General features: G+C 34.8%; 1 protein-coding gene across 11 annotated transcripts in view; it reads left to right on the top strand.

Annotated features, from left to right (window-relative positions):
- LOC143215824 (octopamine receptor beta-1R) overlaps window positions 1–13898 on the top strand; it is a 222576-nt gene that overhangs the window by 151776 nt on the left and 56902 nt on the right. For 6 of the 11 annotated variants that reach the window (XM_076438354.1, XM_076438356.1, XM_076438358.1 and 3 more), the window contains one exon: window positions 604–904. The exons of 4 other annotated variants lie outside the window; for them this stretch is intronic. In XM_076438354.1, coding sequence (XP_076294469.1) covers window positions 604–904 — 301 coding nt within the window. Of the gene's footprint in view, window positions 1–603; window positions 5913–13898 lie in introns of those variants that run through there. One more of the 11 variants, XM_076438364.1, reaches the window with a different exon arrangement.

Below are 13898 nucleotides of genomic sequence, written 5' to 3'. Positions count from 1 at the left end.
TAAATTGCTGGTCTCCATACAGAATAAAAATTGACTGCAGCATTATTTTCAACAAAGGGGAGTTAAAAATCGATTTCTTCGCTCAACAATTTTAATAGGCTGTAAATAATGCTTCAATAATACCAATTCTGACATTTTGCGTAAAAAATTCGTAGTCTACTACCCATCGAAAACTGTATCAAGAGGAGGGGGCTGGCAAAAATAGAGGGTTGGCAACTGGGTTCCTGGGAAGATTCACTTCATTTTCTCTGTAGAGAAGTAAGAGATATGACAAATTTTTGTTTTAGTAGGTACAAAATTGTAAAATTGCTGACTATCGAAGCGTCATTACAAAAGATGTCATAAATTCTAAATAATTTGATTAATGAAACAGGAATTGGTTTTGCGTAAATATGTCGCGAGTAGACTGTGGATTTTTGTAAATAATGCACCACTAATATCCGTCAATTCTAACATTTTGCCATAAGAAAATTCGTAGTCTATCACCCATCGAGAAATATAATGGGGGGGACGGTTGATCGGGATGAATACGCCGTAAAACAAAAAGAAAGGGTTGACAACCGAGTTCCTGGAAAGATTCACCGTTGATTCTCGCTGAACCAGGTGTGCGAGTTCCGGGTGAACCGTGTGTACGCGGTGGTGAGTTCGTCGGTCTCCTTCTGGATCCCGGGTCTCGTAATGATCGTGATGTACTGCAAGATCTACAAGGAGGCTGTGCGTCAAAAGGAGGCGCTGAGCCGCGCCTCGAGCAATACCGTCCTAAATAATGTTCACTTGCACCGCGTGTCCACCTCCAGACATCATTCCAGGGCGTCTCATCAATTATTGCTGCACCCGAGCGACGCCAGCGACTTCGGCAGGCCTATGTCCTACAGAACCGCCGCCGAGTTGAACGTGGAGAACGGTGAGTGGCAACACGCAGATGGCACGCGTGCGATTAACCAAACGTCGCGTCGTCGCGTCGATATCGATCGATCTCCGCTTGAAACTTGCATAATGCTGGCCTAGGCATCTTTCTAATCGACCCTCCTCAAGACCTGTGTAGAGCCAACAGGCTATACCATACCTGGGTCTCGACGCGTGGCTCTGTCACGGCTGAGCAGAGCGGAAAATGTCGAACAGGGATTTTATAGTTTTCAAGGGTGGAAATACAGGGGAGACCCGGCCTATAAGTTCCGATTTTGAAGGAACATATAAAATGACGTAGAAATAGTATAGATATTCTCATCTTTAACGAGCAATTTATTGTTAAATTTATTATATCTTAAAATTCTAACCTTAAAATTCAAATATTAAAATTCAAGCCAAAAGTGATGCCTAAATCTGGACAATTGAATTTTTACAGTAAAACTAATAATTTAGAGATCAAATAATTATTTTATATATTCTGAGGCCTCTCTTAGCTACAAAAGTAGATGTGAATATTATTTGATTAAGACAGCAATTGAAGTTTAAAAATAAATTCAATGTTTATCTGAAAACAGTATACAAAATAGTCTATTTTCATGCGAGTCATGCGCATTTATAGTTTGAACTTTTATTACAAAAATTATATAATTTAAGCCCTTAGGCAGTAAATAATAAATCACGCATAATAATATTGATATTTTGAAATAAATTGGCAATCAGACGTAACTTATATAATAATTATTAATCCAAATATTGGATGTCCAAGTTCAGAACTGTTTTGAAATATAGGTACTCCATACTAGGACGCGATGACAGTAGCTGTCTAACTATAAGCTTATATTGGATGTGCATACGCCTTAAGCTGAACACGTGTTTGCGTCTAAAATCAACTCGTTGTTTTTACACTTAAATGGCAAATTATTTAACTAAGTGTCCGTATAAATAGTCTTCTATTAACTTGTAAAAAGAGAGAAACAAAATTAAAAATGAAAAAGAACGAGAAATCAATAAAAATTTACACGAAAGAAAAACAGTTCCAAGTTCTCATTCTTGTAAATTATTTTATAAAAAGCAGAGTAAAGACAAAGTTCATCCTCGTGATGCAAATAAAACAAGTTATTACTATTTATTATCGTGCAAGTTAGCTTGTATCTCACACAAGCGAGCATATAATAAATATTTATACGTATTAAAACTCAAAGAACGAGCAATTATAATTTCACTATTTGTTCGACTGTTAAACAAGCTACTTGAAAAATTTATTTTCAGTATTGAAATTACTAAAACTATAACGTCGAGCCATTATAATGCTAATTTTCATTCGTACTTCGTGAACAGTTCATTTACACATTGCAATTTTCACGAGTAATTTTCCTCGGTGCTACCACTAGCTATAATTATTAATACTTCGAGCACGAGCAACGAAATATTGCCACGGGAAACATTTGTGGAAACAATCGCCGGAAAAATTCAGTCCTGTGTTTCTTCTGTTTTTAAACATTTTTTCGCTCTTGATGATTCTTCCTCTTCCCGTTCCAGTGGCGCCGCTATTGAAACTTGATACTTTCGTTCCCCAAACGCATCGTGCATTCGCGTTATTTACTGAAAATCAGGAACAACAGGCCAATGTTTACGGCCTGTTTGCGACTGACAACGATTGTTAAGAAAACAGCGTTGGTTCCCGCGCTTTCGCGAAATTCATGTCGCCAAGTATCTTTGGCTCCTGCATTGTTGCAGCCGTTTGCACACGTCCGACTGCTTTCTGGAGGTTCCGTATTTTTAGAACGGTCGCTCGTAAACCTATTTCACGAGACACTTATCGAGTTGATATTTTCAAGCAAGGGTGCTGCATAAACAAATTCACATACTCACATTTCTCACTCACGAAATCGCCTTATGGCTGGATCACTTCCGTAAATCTCACATAAATTACTTAGGCGAGTTCACACTGGTAGACAATACAGAAGGAGAAATTCAAGGAAACTTTTATTTTGGTAAATTGATTTATGAATTTTGTGGGCTAGAAGATGCTATCAATGTATAACATGTTGCAGGTGTTTTATACTAATTTTGATATTCGTAATTGATTGTTTTATTCGTTGCTGATCAGTAGACTGCGGATCGTTAAGCATTTAAAAAAATCAAGAATGTTGTAATGTTGCTTTTAATGTAACAAAGTCGTTAAGGGATGAATTCAATTTTTATGTTATTCCTGCTTCCCACAATCAATGCAGAACATTTTTATTTTGCATAAAGATCCGTAATTTACTGATCAGTATTTAATGCTGTCGTTATTTAATTTAATTCTTTAAATGCAGTTAAAAATACCCATAGAACAGAAATTGTTATATTGTTCATTCATGAGAAAAGTGACACAACTCGAAATGTATTTCCAAAAAAAGTAAAATAACAAATATATAAATTGCGGTGTACTTTTTATAACTAATGTATATGACAATTATCTAAGTTGGTGATATACAATTTTTAAAAATGTGCAATTTTAGATAATTCTCAAATGGCTCTCCTGTAAAAGTTTCTCTTTTTGACTTATGTCACACTTTTCTTATGAATAAACGACATTTTACTGAAAGATTTGCTGAAGTTACTTTTACTGAAAGTATAGCTTAAGGGGAGGGATGAATGCGATTTTCATAATAGAATCATGTCACGAATATTAAATATCAATATTAGGACCGTCGCGAACACGTGTGTTTCACATGAGGATTTATTTGCAAATTGTGACTGCCGGCGTTTCTTTGCAAGGCGCCGCGCCGCATCTCGTTAATCCGGAATCCGGGCTGCGTATGAAAACGATGACCCACCGAATGCATAAATAACAGCCGAAAGACTTTGATGGCCGAATTGAAATGGAAGCGGAGGGAATGAGGGCGCGAGGAACTGTGGATCACGCAAAAACCCTGCGGTTTTGCCGGGCAACTTTCGCTCCCATTCGCAATTCGTATCGTAATAACGCGTGTAACTACGGCCAATTATCGCCGGTAAAAATTGCACGCGCGCTGGGATGATCGAGATTGATGCCGTATGTAATCTTTCTGCCATTTTCGATGGTTGTCAAGGCTGCTCCGTTGGTAGTGATGGCCGCATCGGACTCGTTCTGGCAGATTTTCAAGCGAATCAGTCTTATTGCGTCAACGCTTCGATGATTTATGGTACAATGCAAAATTGGACACCCGTGATGATGGCTCGGGAACCCTGAAGAACTTTCTCTTGACGTGCACTATACGATTCTCTTAACCTTCATTGTTCTCTTCGGTTTGATTTACGTTGCCCTTCGACCAAATAAAAACAGTCCAATTAAGTAGGGAATTTATTTTGGCTTTGAAATTCGCTAATGATATTAAAGAAATATTTATTGTTCTAATGTATGGATATACATATATCGAAAAATGTACTTCCTGTGTGTATTTTAGGTTTTGTATTCTTCATAGATTTTATTTCTTATTGAGACTCGTTACACGAACAATAGATTTTTGCTGCACATAAAGATTGCAGTGGTCTGAACTTCACTTTTAACCTGGATATTGTTAGTTATTATATTAACAAAGACTATAAACGCAAACATTGTAATTATTTATGAGAATTGTTTCTCACTGGCTGGCTTAACATTGACATTTATCTCACGGGAGATTTATGTCGGACAATGCAACATGTTTCATTTCTGCTACGAAGTCGAACAGACGTGAAGGGCACAGAATGATGCCAGAAGAATAATATCGTTGTCAGAGGCCTGAGAAACTTCTTCCCCACTGTCGCTTGACTCCCACTACCAGTATACCAGTTCCCCCTCTGTTTGCCACTGTTTGTTCCCGAGGTGATTTGGAGCAACATTTACATGTGCAAAAATAATTTTGAAAAATCTATGGTACATGTGTGTGGCTAAATACTTTTTAATGGATCGTTCAATAGCAACAGCAATTTTTATTGTGAACTGACAAGTCACCCTCAATAACGTTATCTAATAGTTTCATTCAAAGTTGGGCAAAAATTTTATTTGAATAAAAATTTTTAAGAAATTATGTATAATATTTACATTTGACTTTCATCTAAAATGTACGTGAGCAATTATTATTGTGGGTACGTGTTCGGTGTTCGCATAAATATTCTATGCAGTTTGTAATTAGATTTAGGAGAATTACTGAATCCGTTCTATTGCAATAAAGTTTCGCATTTTCACTATATACTACGCTGACCGAGTTACATTATTAAACTGCGGAATATTCGAAGCGTTTTGAGCCCATCGCTAGACCGTTGGTCGACTTAATGCACCCCGTTGCGAAATTTTGCGGTAATTTGTCCGACCGACACATAAAAACGTCCCTCGGTTTCGCACGGTATTCGTGGCGAAATACCGAGCCCGACGGAACGGGAATTAAATGGAAATAAAGGACAAGGGTGTATGCGAGTCGATAATTAGGCTCTTTTACCACGTACGGAACTGAAACATCTGCAACGCCGAACGAATCGTGTAACTTCTCATAAGCACGAAATACTTCAACATTTTTAATCGATACTTTCCACAAACATTATTTTCTTAAAACAAATGATTAACGAACTGCACTTTACGAATGAAACCATGAAGAAAAATTATTTAATAAACGATTTCTATTCTGTTTCTAATATTAGAATAAACTATTTGCAGATTTCGTGAATATAAAATATGAAGAAATAATTGACCAAAATACTTCATTTTTACATATGTTGTCAAGGTCAACATTCCGAAAAACTTTTCCCTATAGTAATCTCGATATATTTAAAGTTTTTTTTAAAATATCTCGGAAACTATGATCGAGCGACGGGTATAATGTGTAGCGAAAAGATTCCCTCAGACTTGTAATTAGACATGTCGCATGATTAATTAGAATTTTACGAGTCGCAGTTTCATCAATTTTATAAATATGTCGAAGTATATGTAGATAGTCCGAGGGTTAATAATTAAATTATCAGTTTACTTCCTCGATTTTAAGAAGAAAATTAGAATTAGAGTTGAAAGTATTAGCTACATTCCCTCAGACTTCTAATTGAACATGTCGTTTAATTAATTAGAATTTTACGAGTCGCGCACTTCCATCAATTTTATAAATAGGTCAAAGTATAGATAAATTAATCCGATAATAATCCAATTAGAGGATCAACGTTCCTCGCCGAAAATACCCGGGGATTTTTCAAGCTGTAGCGCGGAAATGAGAAAACGCTTCGAAAATTGGGGTCATAATTCAAAGATTGCTGACCATCCAGCCGAACGACGCGGGCGATCAGTGTCTGGAAAAAAAGAATTTTCGCTGGAGATCCCAGGATGTCGTAGCGCAGGTGTTCCGAGATGATAATGGCAACTATTTGTTACTTGGATGGTGGATAGCTTCTTAACTTGAGCCTACTTGATTCCATTTTTCATCTGGGCTCCCTCCATCTTGCGTCAACCGTGAAACACTCTATTGTCGGGCCGGAATTTCTGCAACATTTAACACGGATGTCTGTTCATTCATCTTGCCGGACCTATTTATAAAGGAAAAACCAGTACAAGAAAACTATTAATGTACTATTTACAATTATATTCTCAAATGGATGATTATGAAGACTTCTAATATAGTTATAGCTTCATAAATTAAGTTACTTTATTCTATTTTGATAGTAACTAGTTGTTAGAATGTGGATTTTTTATGCATTCATGACAAACATAAGACGATAACATTTAAAACAGTGAGAAAATTCAATGAATTCAAGGGTACCTATGTATTATTTTTTTTAATTTATAAATATGCTCCTTGTAAAGGGTGTTTTCTATTTTTCCTTTATGAAAATGTAAATTGACGTAACGAAACGTAAATGAGAGAGAACACGGACCACTCAGAGCACACCAGAGCAGATAGATAAATTTATTATAACAATTATACATTATTTATTACTTTATTTATATATAACTAGCTTCGAGTCGCAACGTATTACAATACAGTAGGACCTCGATTAACCGACTTGGTCGGGAGACAAACAGACCGGATAAATTAAGGCCCGATGGATAATCGAGACCCGAGGAAATAATTAAAATGTACATTATATCCCAAAATAAATATTTTAGTTTTGAAAATTTATTTCCCTTCATAATATAATCAATAGACTGCGAATCTCTATGCAAAATAAAAAATGTTCGCATTGATAAAAAGATACAGGAGCCAAATAGAAATTATTTTCTTCTTTTAATTGTCTTATTAAACTAAAATTAATATATATTGATGTCCTTAAATCTCCTTAATTCGTCGACTGCTTTAAATTGTACGTGTCCATATTCGTCATAAATGCATGAAATCCGCAGTCTAATAATCATATTTAAACGCATATTTGTTTATAATCGGGATCCAATTGATGTGTATTCGGAAGAATTTAGCAATTGTTCTCAAAATGGTTGCACAATGTCTATCTAATGGATAGCATCCACTGTGGCATCATGATCTCTCGATCGAATCGAATCAATGCGCGGTTGAAAATGAAATTTTCCAGCTGGAAGCATTTAGGCTTGTACACGTCATCAGCCTAAGTGTCGCTTTTAACCTGGCGCGAGTATCACGCTTATGGAAGCGAGAATTTTGTCTCGTCGGGATGCATTTACGTCTAAATGCATTTCGCCTAAAATAACACGGCACCGGAGAAATTTAGTACTCTCCATGTAATGAACGCGGTGTTTGTTATTGGCGAGGAACGTCCATTCAGTGCAACGATGTGCGTTACACACAATATACCCAGTTTATGATCTTCTTTCAGGCTTATCGCACGCAGAATTCGCAATGTTACACGGATCAATTCCACTTAATTGAAATTTATTCGAACAAGTATTTTTAGTTCACCTTCGCGCATTCTCCAGGGTGAAAATTCATCCGTTTATTTTAAATATTATAAATAGACTGCGCATCTTTGTATGCATTTACAGCAAAATCGAGTAGATGAAATTGAAAATTGTTGTAAAATTTAAAAAATTGAAGATATAAATATATGATTTCTCCTCTATCATAAAATCATTAAGGGAAGAAATAACATTCAACTTAGTTTCTGTTTCTTGAAATCGATGCAGACAATTTTGATTTTACATAAAGGTCCGCAGTCTAATTATAAATCATTTGATACTTTTAACTATTTTTCTATCATATATAAAACGATACTATTGAATTTATTTAGGCTTTGTGCTATTTTGATTATAATATGTATGTGCTGTTTTTATTATAATATGTGCTTGTGAATATACATATGTATATATACATATATTTCTTTATTCAAGCACATACTATAATAAAAATAGTACAAAAACTCTAAATGAATTCAATCCTCTCATATTTATAAACAAACACATATTATCTACTTTTAGTGCTCCCTAGGTTTGCTATTGAAACTGTGACATGATAAATAATACATAATTTTTTTTATTGAAAGTGTAATGCAAAAAAATTGGTGCAGTATTATAGAATTATATGAGAAGGGTTAATAAACAATACAGAGGTTGAAACATTTTTGAATTCAAGTATTAATGTAGATTTCGATGAAATTGTAATAAAATTGATTAGAACGGTCTGTGGTAATATAACACCTAACAATTTCGAATTGAATGTCCTTCTGACAGTAAAGTAATCGTGTTAGCTCATTTATTAAATCGTGCGATTAATTACCGTTTCTTATTCACGACAGTGAAGTAATGAAATTTGTAAGTGGTATCTTGGCAGATTCAAGACAATTGCTTGGCAGAGTGACCAAGTTCAGTGTAGGAAGATTAAGTAGATCCCCGAAAATATCCTGGAGAGTACTCTATTAGAAAATTTGCTAAATCGATGGACGGAAATACGTAGGTTTTGTCATACGGTCTCATATTACGAAACATCGTCTCAATAAACACTGGCAAATCTTCAATCTAAAATAAGTGACAGCGCTCTGGGGGGAGTAGCTACCTACTACCTCCACCTGTCAACGCCTTCGTTCTGTCGTTGTATATCGAGCAAGTTCAATGACGTACTTGTATTCGAATAAACAGGACATTGAAATCCATAGATCAAAAGTTTCTTCGAAACTTACGTCACAACAAATCCGCGAATACACTACACATCGATTATTATTATCAATCGATTAATTAATATTCAATGAAATGGTTTTAAACCCTCTTGACAATCGCTGAAACTATACAATAACATCGTACATTATTTTCTCAGTGAGCTTGAAGTAATTCAGTAGGAGAATTAATCGATATTAAAATTATATCCCGAAGAAGATATTTAAAATCAGATTCATAAAAGGTGGAATGGTTTGATCGAATAATTATTATTAGTAGACTGCGGATCTTTATGCATTTATAGTAAAATTAAGTAGATGAAATTCAAAGTTGTAGGAAAATTTTGAAAATTAAAGATGTCAATACATGATTTTTCCATCTATTAAAATTATTAAGGGAAGAAATAGCATCCTATTTGGTTTTTATTCCTTGCAATCGACGCAGACAATTTTTATTTTGCATAAAGATCCGCAGTCGAATTATAATTATTAGACAGCGGATTTGATGCGTTCATGACAAAAATAAGAAGCTGCAATATAAAATAGTAAAAACATAAAAATTTCAAAATACTATTATATTATTTAAAATAAATTTCTGTCACTCCAGTTTGTTGCAATTCAGGTAGAAAATTTTTATCTTGCATAAAGATCCGCTGTCTGATTATTATATCCAAAATAAAAGGGTTATAAATATGTGTATAAAAAGTAGGGGTAGTACAAAGGTATCGTGATGATCGTTTTATTCAAAATTCAATTTCTTAGTTATTGCACAGTGTGTCACAAAAATGTATTTCCTTGAAAAGTTAAGCCACGAAAACCATTTTCGTAGAGGAAAAAGTTATTTAAAATAGCCTCAGGAATCTCCCCCTTCTTGGTAGTACATTTTTGGGACACCCCGTACAAAAAAAGATTGCTTGAAAGATATAACAAAAATTTCATTGAAGATTAAATTTATTAGAGGGTGAATAATTTTTGATTGTATATGAAAACATATAAAATTGAAATTGTGAAATGCACGAATCTTCTGTATTCCGATCCAGTTTCGTCGTTCGCAGTCATGCAAAAATGGCGCGTCGTTCCACTGCACCTCGCGATTCTCGCTTTCTCTACACGTGCGTCGGGCCGCCATATTTAAACCGGTGATGCGTCTTTGTGGAATGATAAATCGGAAATACTCCCACGGGCCGACAGTAAAAATATGCCTCTGGTGACAGTGAGCTATGCATCTCGTAAGCGATCAGCCTGATGGAGAACGGCCAGATGGAAACGTTGCCAAAATTTTGCAGCCGAGGAACTTGGCATTCCGCGGTCGTATTGCTTCCAGATCCAGTCATGAACGTGTTCAATGTCGTGATTATGGTCGCGCAGCGTCCATCATTTCTTATTTGTCGTGGTAATTTAGGGTACCCTCCGACAAATGTTAGGCTTCAGCTTACATGCGTGCTTACAGGTCACTGTTTGCAGAATAAATGAACTAGCAATTCGTTTCTTGTTAACATTCTACGTTGTTTTGGACATATTTAACTACAGTGTGCATCCTCGTGCATATAGCACACCAGAAAATTGTTTTAATAAAATTTAATGAACTTTGAACACTAATTTTTTACATGAGATTCATTCGACCACATTCAGTATTATTTATCTTCAATTTTTGAAATCTACGAATCTTGAATTTTTTGTATGTATTATTGTATGTATTATGTTCATCAATTTTATTAAGACCATCAAATTTTTCTCAAGTAAATATTGTTCAGTTCAAGCTCATAATTATAGTATAATGTAAAGTGTGATAAATATATGTGACACAAAAGGATATGAAACATATTATAAATACATAAAATATCGATTAATCAATCAATAAAAGATCAAATAAAATATACAGTAAATCATCTATCGACGCAAAAAGGGGCTACACGATCGACGCAAAAAAATATCCCCTCCACTGTAGTAATCTGATCTCAGCTCGGGTATATCGATGTGAACCACTACAAATGCGACGCGGAGAGTCGTCGGCACAATTCAAAGGCCCGTGCGTCCTCACAATGTAACACCAATATTAAATCATTTTTATTATTACTTATGTTTTTATAAAACTTTCACCAATACATTTGTGGCATTTTTCTGATTAAAATAATACCAAACACGATATAATTTCAACAGTATTTAGTGGTTTAATTGACGATGAACGTTTCGGGCGCAAGGGAGAACAGGTTCGGCTCGGATTTTGAAGCTCAAAAAATAGTGTCCCTCTACGATCGATGCAAACAAACCCCCCCGAAGCTTTTGCGTTAATAGACGATTTACTGTACATAGAAATCAATAAGTAAACAAAATTGTAAAGTAGAAAAAAAATATAAAATGCAATATGAATGAATTTATTACAAGTTTTATAAGTACAAAACACAAAAGTATAAAAGACATGAGTATATACAATGTACAATAATATCAAATCAAATATAGATATATAGAATACACAGAAGTTTTACAAGTAGAAAGCAAAAATAATTTTTAAATTACACTTGCTCATTTCTGTGACAACCGCATAAAATCCGCCGTCTAATAATAGCGTTACTAAACAATGTATCCGGCTAAACAATATCATTTTCGTTAAATTGCTGTCATCCATAAAATAAACGGAGAACTCACTCACTATGACCCACGAGATTAGAATCTCCGTGTTCTAAACATCTCAATGTTCCCAAAGACATAATGGTTGTGTCGAAAGCAAAGTTTCTTCATCGAACAGACGACTCTATTGATGTTCGGACGTCGAGGTTCAAGTCGAAGAGCATGAGAGATTGTCTTAGGTGGCCCGACAAATTAGAGTTTTGGCTCGAAACCGCGACGTTTATCGTTGTTCATAAACGAGCCGTGTTACGCGTGTATCACATTGTGGCTCTCTCGCGTGCACGTGCAATTAAACGGCCAAGTAAACAGATCCGCCGTTGGTATCGTTAATACCAACGGTAACTTATGGACTGACTACGTGCAATTTGCCGGCGTAAATTAGGACGTGGCGTTGCGATAATTTCGTACCGCTGCGTGGACTATTCAGCTGCCGCTGCTCCCCAGTCGCCGCACTTCTGATGAATGTTGCTTTGTAACATTATCTTGCGCAACTATAACTATATCTCCTATAATTATTATCTCACGCCGGGTTAGAGCTACCTCCCTATAATCATTGCTTCACGTCGCCATAGTTTCGTTACACCTATTAACAACGTTCCGTAATTATTCGTGACAAGTCAATCGTCGAATGGTTATTAACTATTATTAATAGAGCTACGTTTAGACTTTGGTTACATGCTGTTGTAATGGCGAAATTTAAAGCCACCAATTAGAAAATTAATTTCATACCACGTATATGATACTTATCTTCTACAGTTAATGCTCTAGTTAGTTATGTTCTGAAATCATTTTTAATGAATTAGTGTAGAAAGTATTCGTACACCTTTTAAAAACTAATAACTTTTTTATAATTGTTCCAAACGACCTGGCTTTTTATAATCAGTTAGAAGCATTGGTTTACGAAACGATATGCAAAAAAGAATTTCGAAAAATTATCATTTACAAGGTTACATGCAAAAATAAAGAAGGCATTCTTTAAAACTTTTTTATTAGGGTGCTTAATGAAAATTTAAAATATACGGTTTGTAATATTCATTGAAATATTCAAGCGCAATGATCTACAAAACATATATTTTAAATTTTCATTGAGAACCCGAATAAAAAAGTTTTAAAAAATGCTTAAACGTAAACCACAATGCTTCTAATTGATTACAAAAAATCAGGTCATTTGGTACAATTATAAAAATGTTACTAGTTTTTAAAAGGTGTACGAATACTTTGGACACCCACTGTATGTATATGTATTTGTTCATTCGTAAGAGAAGTGGAATCAATCAAAAAGGAAATTCTACTGGAGAGCCATTTGAAAATTACCTAAAATTGCCAATTTTTTTATTGTATACCATCAACTTAGAAATGCAAAATAATTTGTACTGGGTTAATCGTCATGTACATTAGTTATAGAGAGTACACCACATTTTATACATATACTTATTATTTTACTTTTTTTGGAAATACATTTTGAGTTGTGTCACTTTTCTCATGAATGAACAATATGATAATTTCTGTTCTATTTAATGACAGAGCTTAGTAACAACCACGTAATTTACTGTATATCATCGCTCTTATCTATTGTCAATAATTCTTATTCCACGTGAACATAATTATGCTATACGTATTGACTACGTCGCGCAATTATATCGAAGAATAATTCATCGACTAGTTGTAGAGTAGTTTTTCAACGATTGCTATGATTCCGTTATAATGGCGAAACTTGCGCAATTTCTTATATAACTAGAACGCGATCGTTTTGAACGTAATTAAGAGATTTGTATAAAAATGTTTATAAATCGTGATAACTTTAATAAATTGGAGATAAAGTATAATAATTAAGCTATAAGAATTATTTCACGTTCGCACAGTTATACTATCCGAATGAACAACCTTCTGCAATTAATTTTAACAAGCTATTCATCAGACAGTTGCAAAGTAGTTCTTCTCTATTAAACCGACCCCTTTGCCACAATTTCGTTACAATAACGAAGCCGCTAACGGTTGAATGCAAAATTAAATCGAACCGATCATCGTAATACGATGATGGATTAAGGCGGCCAGGCTTGATTACATTTGAATTAATTTAAATTTAGATCCGGTTCCAGCGAGCCCTGCCAGGAAACATTTTTACGAAATTAAATTATGAAGAGAAATGTGATCACTCTTTATTTGTACCGTCGCGAACGAAATCTGATCAATAACTAATTTCATAAGCACCGTTCCTAATTTATTTACTCTCGATCTCGGAAACAGTATCTCGTATATGTGTTGTGAACGAATATTGCGCAACGGGAAGATTCCTTTGATTCTTTAAACTATTATTA

Source organism: Lasioglossum baleicum, chromosome 14, assembly GCF_051020765.1.
Source record: "Lasioglossum baleicum chromosome 14, iyLasBale1, whole genome shotgun sequence".
In the NCBI taxonomy this organism is placed as follows: domain Eukaryota; kingdom Metazoa; phylum Arthropoda; class Insecta; order Hymenoptera; family Halictidae; genus Lasioglossum; species Lasioglossum baleicum.
Note: the sequence above shows the minus strand (reverse complement) of the source record. Positions and strands in the feature narration are given on the sequence as shown.